This window comes from Castor canadensis, chromosome 7, assembly GCF_047511655.1.
Source record: "Castor canadensis chromosome 7, mCasCan1.hap1v2, whole genome shotgun sequence".
NCBI lineage: Eukaryota > Metazoa > Chordata > Mammalia > Rodentia > Castoridae > Castor > Castor canadensis.
Window position 1 is genome coordinate 152,148,772 of NC_133392.1, and position 15,087 is coordinate 152,163,858.

A 15,087-nucleotide genomic window follows, 5' to 3' on the forward strand; every position below is an offset into this window, starting at 1 on the left:
ACCTGGATGTCCATTTTCTACTATATGACTGAAAGCCACTGATTGGTAATTTATAAAGAACAAAGGTTTGTTAAGCTCCCCAGTTCTGGTGGCTTTGAAGTCCCGGGGCGTGGCACCTGCACATGGTGAGGGCCTTCTCCTGTGTCTGAACAGGGTGGCAGACATCAAATGGCAAGACAAGAGCAAGAGTGCCAGCTCTGGTTTGTCTTCCTCTTCTTATAAAGCCACTAATGCAATCATGCAGCCCCCACCCTCATGACCTCATCTGACCCTAATTACTTTCCAAAGGTCCACTTCCAAACACCATTAAAATGAAGCTGGGGATTCAGTTTCTGACACGTGAACTTTCAAACTACAAACCACCAAGTGTCCGCTCTGTGCGGTGAACCCCAGTCCTGTGCTGGTGCTACACCCTGCAGTGGCCCGTTAAGGAAACAGATGACCCTGTGTGCTAAATCTGGAGTGAGAACTACACCTAGAGCTCCCAAGTCCAGCAAGGAAAGGCCCTGTATTACCTTTCTATTTCTTTATAATACATTACCACAAACACGGTGGCTAAAAGAGTGCACATTTATTTATCTTGTGACTCTGGAGGTCAGAAGTCCAAAATGGATCCCACTGGGCTAAACTTGGGTTATTGACAGGGCTACGTTTCCTCTGGAGGTTTGAGGGGATTCCCCTGTCTGTTCCAGCATCTAGCGGTCACTCACGTTTCTTGGTTTGTGGTCCCTTCCTCTATCCTCAGACCAGCAATGGTGGACTGAGGCCTCACACTGAACTGCTCCGGCCTCTGCTTGTTGACACCTGTCCTTCTCTGACTTTTCTGCCTCCCTTTCCACTTCTAAGGACCCTTTGATTGTCCTGTGCCTACCGGTAATCCAGACTCATCTCATCTCTCATGGCACCTTCACTCCCCTTTGCCACACAACCATTGTCAGGTTCCAGGAACTACAGCGTAGACATCTTTGGGACATTATCCTGTCAACTATCAGCCTTGAGCAGGGAAGTTAGTCTGAAAGTCTCCTAGAGCCCACAGGGCCTGAATGGGGGAGGAAGAGGGACCATCAGGGGCCTGAGGAAGAAGAAAGTCCCGGAACTACATGGATGCAGCCACATGCACGTCCATGTGCTAGAGGGAGAGAGGAGGCTGCAAAGGCAGGGGGAGGGTGGGGAAGGGAAAAGGGGCAGTAGAGACTTCCTGCTCCGAGTCTCCACGCTCCCTGAACTTCTGGGTGTGGCCCAAGGGTCACCACGGTCATCTCCCTGTCCCCTACAGAAAAGCTCCACCATCAGCTATTCCCTGTCACCCCATGCTCAAACAGATCTTCCTGTCTGGACACAGCTATTTCCCACAGGAGTGCCTGCTCTGTGCCCACCAGTGCCACCCATGGCCAGCATTCAAACCCAGCTCTACCCTCCGCTCTTGGTACTTGTCTCTTCCAAAAAATGTCAGTGTCATACGGTTCTTTGAGGGTAGCATGTGTTGAAGCACTGCAGTGTGCAGCAGATAAAAAAGTGCTCAAAGGCCAGGCACCGGTAGCTATCTCTGTAATCCTAGCTGACTGGGAGGACTGTGGTTCGAGGCCAGCCCAGACCACCCATCTCCAAAATAACTGGGATAAAATGGACTGGAGGTGTGACTCAAGCAGTAGAGCGCCTATGAAGCCGTGTGTTCAAATCCCACCCTCACCAAAAAAAAAAAAAAAAAAATAGAAAGTGCTCAACAACACTATCGTCACCATCACCACCACCAAGAGCATTTTGGGGGCCGGTGGGGAAAATGTTTTCATAGGACCACGATGTCCCTCTCTTACTGCGTTTGATATCTGCATGGCTGGTGTGAAAGTAATGGTGGGTAAAATACTGATGTCCCAGCAGAAATCATGGCAGTGGCAACCATATTAGTAGAATTAGGTGATTTTTAAAAATTATTTATTTATTTATTTGATTGTAGTAGAGTTTGAACTCAGGGCTTTGCTGCTTGCTAGGCAGGTGTACCATTTGAGCCACTCCTCTGGAATTATGCACATTACACAATGGATTCACAGTGTCCTTGATGGGGCCGAGGATGGAGCTCAGTGGTTGAGGACATGCTTTGCATGGGTGAGGGCCTGGGTTCAATCCCCAGCCCTGTAACCAAAAGAAAAGGATAACAATCTAAGGACGCCTTTGATGAAGAGTGAAAACAAGGACTGATAAACTTGACCTCCCCAAGTACGTCTTTCAAAAACTCGAATGGGATGTAATTTATGGGTCTTTTTCTGCACACCAAAATAGAATGTCTGGCTCAGACGTTCTGGAATACAATGTGTGTGTGAGTTGCAAGCTAAACTAGCCACTGTCCACAGAACACCACACGTGCATGAAAAAACTACTTGCCTACAGATCTTGTTATCTGGCAAAAGAACAAAGGCAGGCTCACAAGTAAACTGAGAGGACCTGTGACCTCTTGAGCAACAACTGACGATATTTGTTGTCGATGATAAACTCAGCCATTTGAGCAAAAAATCAGAATTCTGCTAACCTTATCTTATCACCGTGACTTTAACAGCTTCTCAACAGTTACGGACTTCTGATGAGACTAGCGGTGATGTTAATACACGGGACTCTTCTTGATACTGTACTGGCTAATGAAATATGTCAACATTATCTGGACAACTCAGGGAACCCCTAAAAGACTGCACTGGAAAAGGCCATGGATTCCCCATTGCAACCAACCTTTAAGACGCTACCCCCACCAGTGAGTTTTAAAAGACATCAAAGAATGGCCATGAGTATATAATTGGGCAATTAATACACTCCTCTATTTTCCAAATACATATCTGTGTGATGCCAGATTTTCACCCCAAACATCAAACCACAATGAACTGAAGGGACAGGGAGCCGATGCAGCTGCCTGCTCTGAAGCCAGGCAGCCAGGAGGTCTGTGGAGTACTCAGTCACACTGCTTGTCACCCAAACACTTTTGTGTGGGACAATACAGTTACTTTTCATTGAAAGTTAATTTTAGTTACGCTAACATATAATGGGTTTATTAGCATTATTTTAAAACAAGTTGGTGAAACTCAGACCTTTTCTCCATTTTTCTTTACAGAATGATAAAAAGCAATAGATTTACACCATAGAAGTAAAAGCTAACAGTTCTGCAAGCATGTAAAGTGGTCCTCAGACCAAAAAGTTTGAGAAATGTGGTCTTAAGAAAATGAACAGATTAGACTTACAGATGTGGATCTTTGCTGTCCTGTCAAATAATAATGCGGGGGGAGGGAAGGGAGGGAGAAAGAGAGAGAGATTGAGAGAGAGAGAGAGAGAGAAGTGGAAACTACTTAAATGTCCAATAATAGGAAAATGGCTAAATAAATTATGGTGCCTCCATTTGGTAGAACATTATGCAGTCATTAAAAATTATGGTTTCAGAGTTTTTATTGTGGGAAAGTGCTCAACATGCTGGAAAGAGATTAAAAACTGAAAGAAGCCAATTTTCATTACTGTTGCTTCTGCGCTGCCTTGATTTGCAGGGAAGGCACGACACTGAGGAGCCCTAGGAAATCCGCAGACACCCACGGGGTCCCATGAGCTCCGGTTCCCCACACGTGTGTGTGCGTGTGCGTGTGCAGGGGGGACATGCAGGGATCAGGGGTGAATCCACACCTACACCAACGCCATTCTTCTGACTCACTTGTGGGGGGGCGCTGCCCTTAATTTCACAGAGCAACCAGACTCTCAAACCCTGACCCCCAGGAAACAAGGGACCTTCTAAGCCTCCAGGTCCCCAAACTCCATCCTCTTCCCTGCCTTGCTGTCAGCACCAAGAATTGCTGTTCTGGGTCCTCTCACATGCTGGAGAACTCAGGTCTCATCCAAAACATACGGGTTGCTAACGGCGTGGCCGGCATCCGCTGCTCGCTTTGCTGTGTGTTTCTCTCACTCTCCTCTTATGGCACAGAAATCCCTTGCCGCGCCCCAGCCTGCTCTGCCCACATCTGGCTGCAATTTACACACTGTGCTGTGGCTGGAAAGGAAGTATCTTATTTATGATTGTGTAGAAATCCAAGAAGGATGCTTGGGGTGGCCAGGGGTATCCACCTCCCTGCCTTTTGGGGACACTGCCACTTTGACCTTGGGGGGCCTGGAAGCCAGGCAACTGACATCTCCAAGCAGATCTGAGGTCTGCCAAGCCCCCTCCTCCTGGGTCATCACCATATATTTGCACTTATGGATCAGACACTGAGCCAAGCACTTTTATATCTCACTTAATCCTCACAAGCTACTCTCATTAGCCCCAATTATGAGAAGTGCAGGTATTACAATTACCATAAGCAAAGGAACTATGTATGGTTCAGAGAAGCTGAGGAATTTATCCAAGGTTACACAGTTAGTAAGTGGTAGACCTGGAGTTCAAGTTGAAGTCTGACTCTGGAGCCTGCCATCCCATCATTGAGCTGAGATGGCGCCTGTCTCCTGCATCCAGGTTGACTTCATTCCCAGGGACCACCCCCAGGAAGCAGGAGTGTGCTGGGCAGTTGGAGTGTCACTGCCTCTGCTACGAATTAGCTCTGCAACTTTGCTCTAGTTACTCAACTTCCCTGAGCCTCATTCAGGTGCACTCATCTGTGACGGGGGTCGGGGCGTGTTGGGGGCTGATAGCACCCAGCGGGTTGGGGTGAAGGTAGATCAGTGCTAGTGCCAATCTGTCCTTGTTGCTCGCTCACACTATTATTCTTACAGAGGAGTCACATGACTGGACGGATCCCAGGCTAAGATGAGGCCCTCTGGTGATGGATAGGAACTGACGGCTCAGAGTTGGAAAGAAACACCTGAACAGTAAACCCGCCTCATCCACAGTTTCTTATTCTGCAGTTTCAGTTACTCATGGTCAGCCATGGTCTGAAAATATTACTCCAAAAATACTAGAAATAAAACAGTTCTCAAGTCTTAATAACCTGCAATACAGTGTATTGTTATAATTATTCTGGTTTATTGGTAGTTATTGTCACTCTTTTACTGTGCCTAACTTATGTCAATTTATATCTTCAGTATGTGTGTGCAGGAAAACTTGTAGTGTACATAGGGTTTGGTTCTGTGCGTGGTTTCAGGAATCCACGGAATGTTCTAGATTGCATCCCTGGCACATAAGGGGGTCTGATGTACAACTCTGTGCCTCGGGGGCTGCAGGGAAAATGCGCATCACCACAATGGCAGGAGCTGGGCCCTCACCATTAGAGATATGGCCTCAGTGAGTAGGAATCCACCATTACTCTCCTATCACTCAGACAGACACTGAGGTTTGGAGAAGTGGAATCTATGTCCCAGGAGTTGGGGCATAAATGACCCTGGGTTGACTGCTGTGCACATGGCTCTGGTCTAGGACCATCCAATTTCTTGGTGCAGGAGACCCTGGCCCAGGACACAGGAGGCAGATTTCTCTGTCCCTGGGTTTCTGTTTCTGGGAAGGGTGGCTAAGGCAGTGTTTGGCTGCCAAAAACTGACTTTCCACAGCAGTACCAGGTTCAGCAAGACCAATGGCAGCAGATGGCACAGTCCTGGCCCACCAGCAGCTATCACTGGAGACTCTGGGATGTGGGGTGGCAGGGGACATTATGAGGCCCCAGAAGCCCAGAGAAGGGTAGCCCCACAGGTCTGTCTGGACTGCTGGCTGGCTGCACGCACATGGGCAAAGTGACTTCTCAAGGATGCGGCACTGGCTTCCCACACCTACTCAGTGACCACACTGGAAAAAAGATCCCAACCAAAGAGGTGGCCCACTGCCTTTGGATGGAAAGAATTCTTAGTGAAGGTACTGAATCCTGGGGGACAGGCTCAACCTCAGCTGCTTCCCAGTCTCCTGGGGAGGATAGTCAGTTGGGCACCACCACCAGTCTGTTTAGCCAGTTGTACACATCCCACCTCTGGTCAGGGACACCTGCTTTGACAGAGTTGACACACTGCCCAGTAAAATCCATTCCCCTTCACCAGGTTAGAAGTGGAGCTGGGCCACGGCCACTCAGCCAGAAACTCCATTCCCCAGCCCCTGGCTGCAAGGCATGGCCATGTGGCCAAGCTCTTGCCAAGGGCAGCCTTTGGCCTTGACCGTGGCCTTTCCCCTGGGGCTTGCATGGACCAAGAAGCCAGACACTCTCCAGCCTGAGATGCTCACTGATGGATGGTTAAAGGAGAAACAGACTCTTAGCCAGTTTGGGCATCTCTCGGTTCCTAACTAATTAGCTTGCTTTGGCTTGATAAATGGAACTTGTAGAGTATTTGTTGTTCTCGTAAATGGTAAGTGAAGAGCAGGTTGCAAGGTTTCATGGCTTTCTCTCTTTTTTTCAGGACCAAAACAAATGCTAATGGACTCCACAGAACAAATGCAGACCCCAAGGCTGTTTTGTCCCCACTTGTTTCAGGTCTGAGCTTTCTAGGTACTGTGCTTACAACCTTCCCCAAGTAACCTTCAGAGACCTTCCCTGAACCCCAGGAGAGAAGGACATGAGAGCTGCTAGGTTTCCAGCCAGCTCCAAGTAAACCAGGCTGAACACATGGTCCGACAGCTTCCTCCTTTCTTAAAAGCAATTTCTAGCCCTGTGATGGCTATCAGTCCAAGGTCCATCTTGTCAAAAGACTACCTGGACACCTTCACCCTATGTCTTCCACCTCCTCCCCCCCAGGGCTGGAGAAGATGCTGCACTTTCCAGAACAAAACTGCACTGGACCAAGTGATGTGAGGCCCAAGCTCTTCCCAGGGCAAGCCAGGTACACAGGTGCTCCTCCATCAGAGACACAGCACATCCACAGACCCAGGAAGAGAGGCACAAGGCCTCTGAGAATGCTGAGTAAGAGACTCAGCTGTGGGTCAACAAAGATGTCCATCCGAAATGCAATTAACGTCTCAGAGGGAGATGCCCGCGTTCAGCCAAGGAGACAACGCATGGTGGTCACCCTGGAGGAGGGAGCGAAATCTACACCAACCCTGAGAAACACAGTTTTCCGTCCGAAGAAGGGCTGGGGCGTCCAAGCCCAGGTAGAGCTCTGTGACTCGTCACTCACCCTGTAAGGCCTCTTTGGCTCTGGCCAGCTCCTGTTCCTTCTGCACCAGCTGGACCCGGAGCTCGGTGGCTGAAAGGACCTCGGAGCACTTCCCGCCCTGAGACTCCTCCAGGTCCTTGGCCAGCATCTCCTTCATCTGTCGGAGAAGGTGCACTTCCTCCTGGAGCCGGGCCACTTCCTCCCGCAGGAGCACTAGGGGACAAGAACACAGGGTCAGAGGACTGGATGTGGGCTGGGGGCAGCTCGAAGGGTTTTTCCCGTCCGCTCCGCATTCAGGGCTTTCTTATATGCGTATGGGAAGAACCCCATCCCCCAGGCCACTATTTCATTCCAAAGGGTCTGGCCTGACTCTGCATGCTACCTACAGTCACAGAGTACACCTGTCCAGACCCCCAGCCTGCCACACTCCTTAGGGCATCACCACTGCCATCACAGACCTGTGAGTGTCCACCAGTGGCCATGCCCTTGTGAACTGACATTACAACAAGCCACAGCCTGCCCAGTCAAGCTCTGAGTGATGAACTGACCCCCTTCAGACCTGAGGCAGGCACAGCCATGACCCCCACAGTACAGACCAGGGTGTTGCGGCTTGGAGAGATTAAGGCACTCCGAGAGCTCAGGTTCGTAGGTAGCAGATTTGAACAAGGCCTGGCTGACTCCACGGGCTGAACACCAGGCTCACACTTGGGACCCAGTGCTACAGAACGTTCTCACATTCTGCACTGCACATAGACCTCAGGAGCTGGACACGGAGCAGTCCAGCTCAACACACCCCCCTCCACTGTCCTACAGAAGAGCAGGGCGACACCATTGGCAGAGGGCTCAGCGGTGCTTCCATTCAGCCCTGTGTAAGTCACCAGAGATGAACAAGGAGAACATGGTGTCCCCTTAGGCCCTGGGAAGGTCCCCAGGTGTGCCATCACCCTGCAATGAAAAGTGAGCTCCTGCCACTCACCTCCGGGTCTGCTCGCCTGAGCAATGACAAACACAGGGGTGCTGGGGGCAGGGGCAGTGCCACCTCATGCAGCTGGCTGCACACAGGGTCGGGGGAGGCTTTGCATCAGGAGGGACAGGCTCTGCACAGAGATTAGGCCTTGCACAGGGGCCAGGCTGCACACACCTTCAATGACCACTCTCAAGGGAGCACGCTGAGTGTAAATAAACATCACCTAAAGGCACTGTGAAGCACCCCCTTCTCTCACGCTCCAGTGGTATGGGCCCCTCCTCTGCAGAGGCCAAGCTCTTCCCATACCAGGGCCCTGTGTCCCCAAGATGCCCTCAAATGGGAACGCCCTCGCTGGTTCTTCCTGTGGCCACCTCCTCACTGTGATGCAGGCCTCTGCTCACTCCCTGAAGGACCCTGCCCTACCTCTTCAGGGACCTGTCTTTCTCCCACAGTAACGTAAGCTCCAGGGAGGGTGGCGTTGGGGTTTGAACTCAGGGTCTCACACTTGTTAGATAGGCACTCTTACCATTCGAGCCAATCCACCAGCCCTTTTTTTGTGATGGGTTTTCTTGAGATAGTGTCTCCCAAACTATTTGTCCAAGGCTGGCTTAAAACTGCGATCCTCCTGATCTCTGCCTTCTGAGTAGCTAGGATTACAGGCATGAGCCACAGGAGCCTGGCTAATGTCCCTGTCTTGATGCACCCTGTGCATCTGTTTATCACAAATAAGGCCCAGGAGGACAGGGACTGTGATGGCTTTTGTTCATGGTGCCCTCCCTGTATCGAGCACAGCTCCTGGCACTATGCCTGTATTGACATGGGCCATGGAATGAATGAGCAGAAGACAGCCTGAGAGGGTTAGCCTTGCTCCCACACAGGCTGCTGGTGGCTTCCTGCCCTTCAGTTCCTTCCTGCTGGTCAGTCTCAGCCTCAGGTGTCACAGCCTCAAGAGAGCTTGCAGGGTGACCCCACCTCCTGTCCAGTGCGCCAGTGTTTTCAGATGAGCTGAACAGAAGCCCGAATGGATTGTGGAGTGAGCAGGGCCTCTCACCATCTCACTTGCTGTGGGGGCTCCAGGGCTCAGGTGCAGTCACAGGTGTGGCGCATACATCCCAGGTATAGCGTGCACATCACGATGGTCTGACCCCATCCGCTGAGTATTTACAGCACCTGCCCATGTGGAGGCTGCTGCAGGGTCAGGGCGCCTGGGTGAGCGCCAGGCCCTGCCCTCAGGTTGGCTCATGGTCACCATGAACATGGATAGAAAGACCTGCAAGATATGTCACCAGGACCACCAGGACCCTCTGATTGATGGACCTGAGTGCAGCTGAGAACCATCAGAGTCTCCGTCAAGCTGCACAGCAGGAGGCTGGCCCTGAGGCCCCTCTCCTGCCTCTGTCCCAGGCAAACATCTGTGGACATCTGTGCTCCAAGCCTGGCCCAAGCTGTTCAGGGGAGAAAGGAATGGCCTGCACATCAGAAGCCCCCAGGGAAGAGAAGTACACACACACACACACACACACACGGGGCAAAATGCAAGGTAGAGCTGTGGGGGACAGGAGCACTGTCCCCAAAACAGGGGACTAGGGGACAGAATGAGCAAAGGTTGGGAGGCTGGGAAGCCAGAACACAGGTAAGAGGTTAGGTCGAGCAGAAGGAAGACTGGAAAGGTCAGATTATAAAAGATCTTAACCCCAGCCACTCAGGTGCCTCCTCCTCTGGCTTGCAATCTCCAGAGGTACTCAAGACTTTGGAATTTTTTTCCCTTGCATCAATACTCCAATTGCCCATCCTGCCAGTCCCTGTTCCCACTCAACTATCACCAAGAGTCTATTTCAAGAAAAAGTGTGAGTGACTGCTAATGCATGTCCATTTATATATAGTACATTCTCAGGCAGGTAGAAGCCAGATTGCTTTGGCTTGCTTGATATTTTTAGGGGTGTGGCTTCTAGGTTTCCTCAACTCACCCTGAGAGTCCCTTTATTTTTATTTTTCTGTTGGGACTGGAGTTTGAACTCAGGGCCTTGTCCTTGCTAGACAGGTGCCCTACCACTTGAGCTACACTTCCCAACTACAAAAGTCTACATCTATTGTCTATGAAGGCAGTGGGTCCTAAGAAACCGGATCTGTGCCGTGCCACCTCGTTGCACAAGCCTGTGCCATTTCTCAGGGCCCGAGGTGTGCAGGCTGCCATGTACGGCTACCAGATTTCGCAATACAAATAACCCCCCAGATGCAAACTAGCACTTCAGATAAGCGTCAGGTGAGTTTTAGCATAAATATGCCCCAGATAGTGCATGGGACACACTTATATTCAAGGTGTGCTTGTGTTTATCCTAAATTCACCCTGGCATCTTGGGTTTCACTCCAGCAGCTCTGCTCCCCACTACAGGGATGCTGCCCCAAGGAAGCAAGGTGACCCCAAGAGCAAACTGTGTGGGAGGAGGTGAGGGAAGGGAACAGTGGTCACACCCTGCACCAAGCAGAGACTGGAGCAGAGACCCAGAGGGGGCATTTATCCTGCGTGCACCTTCCTAACAGGTGTACCTGGCACGGAGGCCCCGCCCCTCCACTGGGCTCCAAACAACCTGTGGGAGCCAGGAGGCGGGACACCAGGTGCAGTAGGATCCAAGTCTTAGGAGACCAGGCTGGACAAACAACTGCGTGACAAGTGACCTTACTCGGTGCACCTGCCTGGCTGGGCGGGAAGCTGGGACCACGCAGTGCTGCCGGGCCTTCACAGAGCAGAGCAAGCCGGGGCACAGCACCAGAAACTCGGACCCCAGATGGTTGTCCTGGGATCACGGCCTGGTCTCTCCCCCTCCCTGGGCCTCAGCTGCCTATCTGTGAAGTAGGGGTGATGGTAAAAAGCAGGCCCCATGGGAGCTGGGGATACGGCTCCGTGATAAAGTGCTTGCCTGGTGTGCACAATACCCTGGGCACTGGTTATTTTTGATAAGGTTTCACTTTATGTCCGGCCTGGACTGCGATTTGTCTATTTGTGCTTTCCTGTGTGGCTGGGATGACAGATGTGCACCACCACACCCCATCATTGCTTGAGATGGAGTCTCACCAACTTTTTGCTGGGGCTGACCTTGAACTGCGAGCTTTTGGGTCTCTTATCTCCTGAGTAGCTAGGATTACAGGTACAAGCCACTGCATCCAGCTTGACTGCATTCTTTACATGGATTTCTGTTTCAGAGGGATCCAGACAAGTCACTGTCCCTCTCTGGGTCTTCAAAGTATCAGTGCCCTTAGGGGAACCCACTCTTTTTGTTTATTTGAGACAAGGTCTCACTATGTAGCCTGGGCTGGCATGGAACTCGGGATTCTTCTGCGTCTGCCTCCTGAGTGCTGGAATTACAGGCATGAATCACCATGCCTGGCCACAGGGACCCACTTTTTATGAATCTAGATGAATACTACCAATTGTGCGTTTCTCCGAGTGGGAGCAGAGACGCTGGGGTCTGGTCTGCAGCTGCAGTGCTCGGGCACAGGATGCTAAGTGTAAACTAACTGAAGTGAACTCCTATGAACAGTCCAGTTCCACAGCTGCTCTGACTGCATTTGAAGTGTGCACGCACGGCCGGTGGCGAAGGTACTGGACACATGGTACAGACCGTGGCCACCTTTGCACAAGGCAAGTGATGGAGACAGGAAGAGGCTACAGCCCATCAGTCTGGCACAGCGCAGGCTCGAGCCACCTGCAGGAGGAGGTCTCTGCAGAGGCAGGCAAGCTCTAGGGAAAGAGGAATGGGCCTGGCCTCCCAAGGACAGAGAAGCAAAGGACAACTGTGCACCAATCCCAACTTCTGAGCACTGGGCAGGGGCGGGCAGTGGGGAAAGACAGGAGGCCAACAAAAGCCAGGCTCAGCACAGTTCTCTGGGCCCTGAAACAAGGATAAGCACAGCCAGGGATGTGCTCGTCTACTCCAGGCAGTTGCCAGTTACTAACACAGCTGCCCTGGGGCAACCATACCAGTACAGGCCGGGTAGCAGAGACCCCAGGACAATGTCCCCAAGAACAATGGGGTACAGTGTACCCAGTCAGAGGGTGAATTCAGACTGGGTGGCACAGGAGCTGGAACAGACCTTGCCCTCCTGCAGCCCATCTCTTTTAGTGGACTTAATTGTTGGAGCTTCGGCAGCCACCTAGTAACAGGAGGCAATCTCTAAAATTTGAGTTATAGGTTTATAATTCCAGTTTCCCCAAGCCAAGGTCTAAATAACAAGAATATTATACTTATTATGTATTATCATAACATGACACATTTACTAATAGCACACACTGTGCTCCAAACTCTTGTATATTACATGTCTTGACTAGATTAATCCCCCCATATGAAATGTATCCTATTATTATCACAACAATTTTACAGGTGTGTGGAGGGGCGAAGGGGGATATTGAGGCACAGAGGAGTTAAATGACTGGACCAGGATCTCAGAGTTAAAGAGCAGAGTCAGGGTGTGAACCCAAGTGGTCTGGCTCTGGCACCCAGTCTCAACTCCTGCATTGTACGGTTATGAGTCACTTAGCAACCGGGACATGTTCTGAGAACTGCGTTGTCTGTTGATTTCCTCATGGAAACATCATAGCATGCACTTACACAAACCAAGACAGCTATGAAATCACGGGCTACAGAATCTCATGGGACCCCATCTTACAGTTGGCTCACAACTGTCTACGGTTGATCTAACATCGTTATAGGATATACAACCATGCCACCTTCAGAAGGAGACGGACAAAGTCTGTGGCTGACAGAAGGGGTTCCAAAGCCAGCAGGACCCAGGTCCTAACTAGGCCTGGCTTGGCGGGTTGAGTGGGGGAGGATGTCCCCACCGTGAATCAGCCACTCGGTGCACAGGGGCCCCAGCCCTCTACCAGGCTTCGGTGTAGCTCCTGAGAGCCAGCCAGCCATTCTTCACAGACAGGGACTGTGATCTGTCATACCTGATGCCCAGCAGGCCTGTGGTGACAGTGCCAAGGGCAGTGCCAGGAAGGGCAGGCAGCTTCCTAGTCTTCCCGAGAGGCTCAGTGTTGGCTCCCCCTACTTCCTGGCTGTTTGACCAGTGGACAAGTGACATCTGAAAGTGGAGCCAAGACAGGTCTCTGAGGCCTGCGGTAAACATTAAACAAAGCAATCTTCTGGAAGGCTCCAAATGGAGGCCAAGTGCAGGTCATCACGACCACTATTATGATGAATGAGACATCCTCTGGATCTTCCAAGGAACCCCTGAGCTCTGGGCCTCCCCCATAAAGGCATGGGTTAAAGGCCATAAGTGTGGGCGCATGGCTTCATCACCAAGTCCAGGGAAGGTAAAAGAGCATCAGGGGCTTCAAGTGGCAGCTCGAGTGAGGTGAGGCCAATGAGTCCAGGCCGGGAGGGCTGTCCCCAACTGCCATCATGGGTGGACACCTTGAGAAAGAGCCAAGTACACGTGTCAAAACCCCCACTCTCAGCCGGCACACTTCAGACCTGTGCACTTTACTGTACATAAATTATACCTCGAGGAAGACGCTCTAAATATAGCAGCACCATGTTTCAGATTTCCCATTAAAAATTCATTTTATGGCCCTCCCCACAAAAATAAATCCAAGTGGATGGAGAGCTACACAGTCCACGTTCCCTAGCTCAACTCGGTGGAAGGATACATTGGTCTGAGTCCCACACTTGGTGGCTTTGTGGACTGACCTGCATCCCCTGACTGTATGTCCCAAACACTACAGGGAAGTCACCTGAGCTACACTGGGGAAGACCTTGAAGGTTCAGAGAATTGTGCCATATCCCTCGGCCACAGAGGTCACTTCCAGATGACATAAGCCACCGTCCCCTCCAGACTCTCAGAGACCATGGTGACTGTAGCTTCAAAGCACTCTGCTGCCATGTGCAGGATGGATGTCCAGCTCAGTCCCTCTGAGTCCTCACAGTGACTTGTGCAGGATCCCTGGGTGCAACCTGGAGACCCTGGTGGGGTGTGGCTGAAGTCCGGGTGTTGCAGGGCTCCAGAGCTGCCCCCATTGTCTGGTCCAGCAGCACCTGCCTTGACTGGCTGTCTTGGTGTCCCAGGGTCAGAATCAAATCTTGTCTGCACGATGGTCTTAGGACACTGGATGGTGATGCTTATTCTAAACTGAGGAATAAGACAGCCCCAGGAGGGTTAAAAATCTCAGGACAGACATATGACTCACATGGGCGAAGTCACCTGAAGAAACAGGAGCTCCCGGGCCTCACAGCTCAACAGTTAATAGGAGTCATGACCCAGTGAAGCAGGGCCCAGAGAGGGTGTCCGAAAATAGACCAAGAGGGGTGGCTGACAGATCCACTGCCCAAGGCAGAGGAGGGGGGACCCCACCATGGACAGGACAGCACCTCTGTTCTGCCTCCTGCAGGGACAGCCATGGCGGGTAGGGATGAGGCACATCTAAGCTGCACCCCACATCTCCTGCATTCTTGAGGTCATCTGTCACCTTGCCCGGGTGCTAACAACCACACTTCTGGCCCCTCTTGCATGCAGACAGCTCTCGGTCTCCTCAGCGTGAATTCTCTGTAAGATGACGATGACTTCATCTCACATAGAAATAGATGTACAGAGGACCCCAAGGTTAACCCCAGGTAGTCTGGCTACAGAACCCCTGCTGGTAACCACTGTGTTCTGTCCCTCCTGGAGCACAGCTGCCAGACTGCAAGGTGCCCTCAAGGTAGGCAAAGCCTCCTGCTCGCTCCCTCTCCGGGTCCACAGATGGGCAGGGGGTCTCAGAGGTCCTCTGGATGGTTACCATAACTTTCATCGTTTCCCAGCATTCAGGGGAACTGGGGGTCCTGTAATGTTTGCTGTGGAGCCAGTTCAGAAGAGCCCTCTGAGCTCTGTCATAGGGAAACTCATCCAAGCTACCCTGATCCCACCGACAGAGACAGAAAGAAGGACTGCATCCAATCACAGGCTGAGTAGCTGCCGTGTGCAGGGCTTCTGGGGGCTGCCAGAGGCTTGGGCAGCACCCGATGGCCGAGGCTGCACAAATCCTCAGCAGGTGATCCTAGCACCCTTCAGGAGGCACATGACTCCAAATACTCCTCCTGGCTCAACCGCTGAGTCCC

General features: G+C 51.6%; 1 protein-coding gene across 6 annotated transcripts in view; it reads right to left on the reverse strand.

Annotated features, from left to right (window-relative positions):
* Positions 1 to 15,087, reverse strand: part of Kazn (kazrin, periplakin interacting protein) — a 1,020,937-nt gene that overhangs the window by 106,115 nt on the left and 899,735 nt on the right. For all 6 annotated transcript variants that reach the window (XM_074081291.1, XM_074081292.1, XM_074081295.1 and 3 more), the window contains one exon: positions 7,045 to 7,236. In XM_074081291.1, coding sequence (XP_073937392.1) covers positions 7,045 to 7,236 — 192 coding nt within the window. The remainder of the gene's footprint in view (positions 1 to 7,044; positions 7,237 to 15,087) is intronic.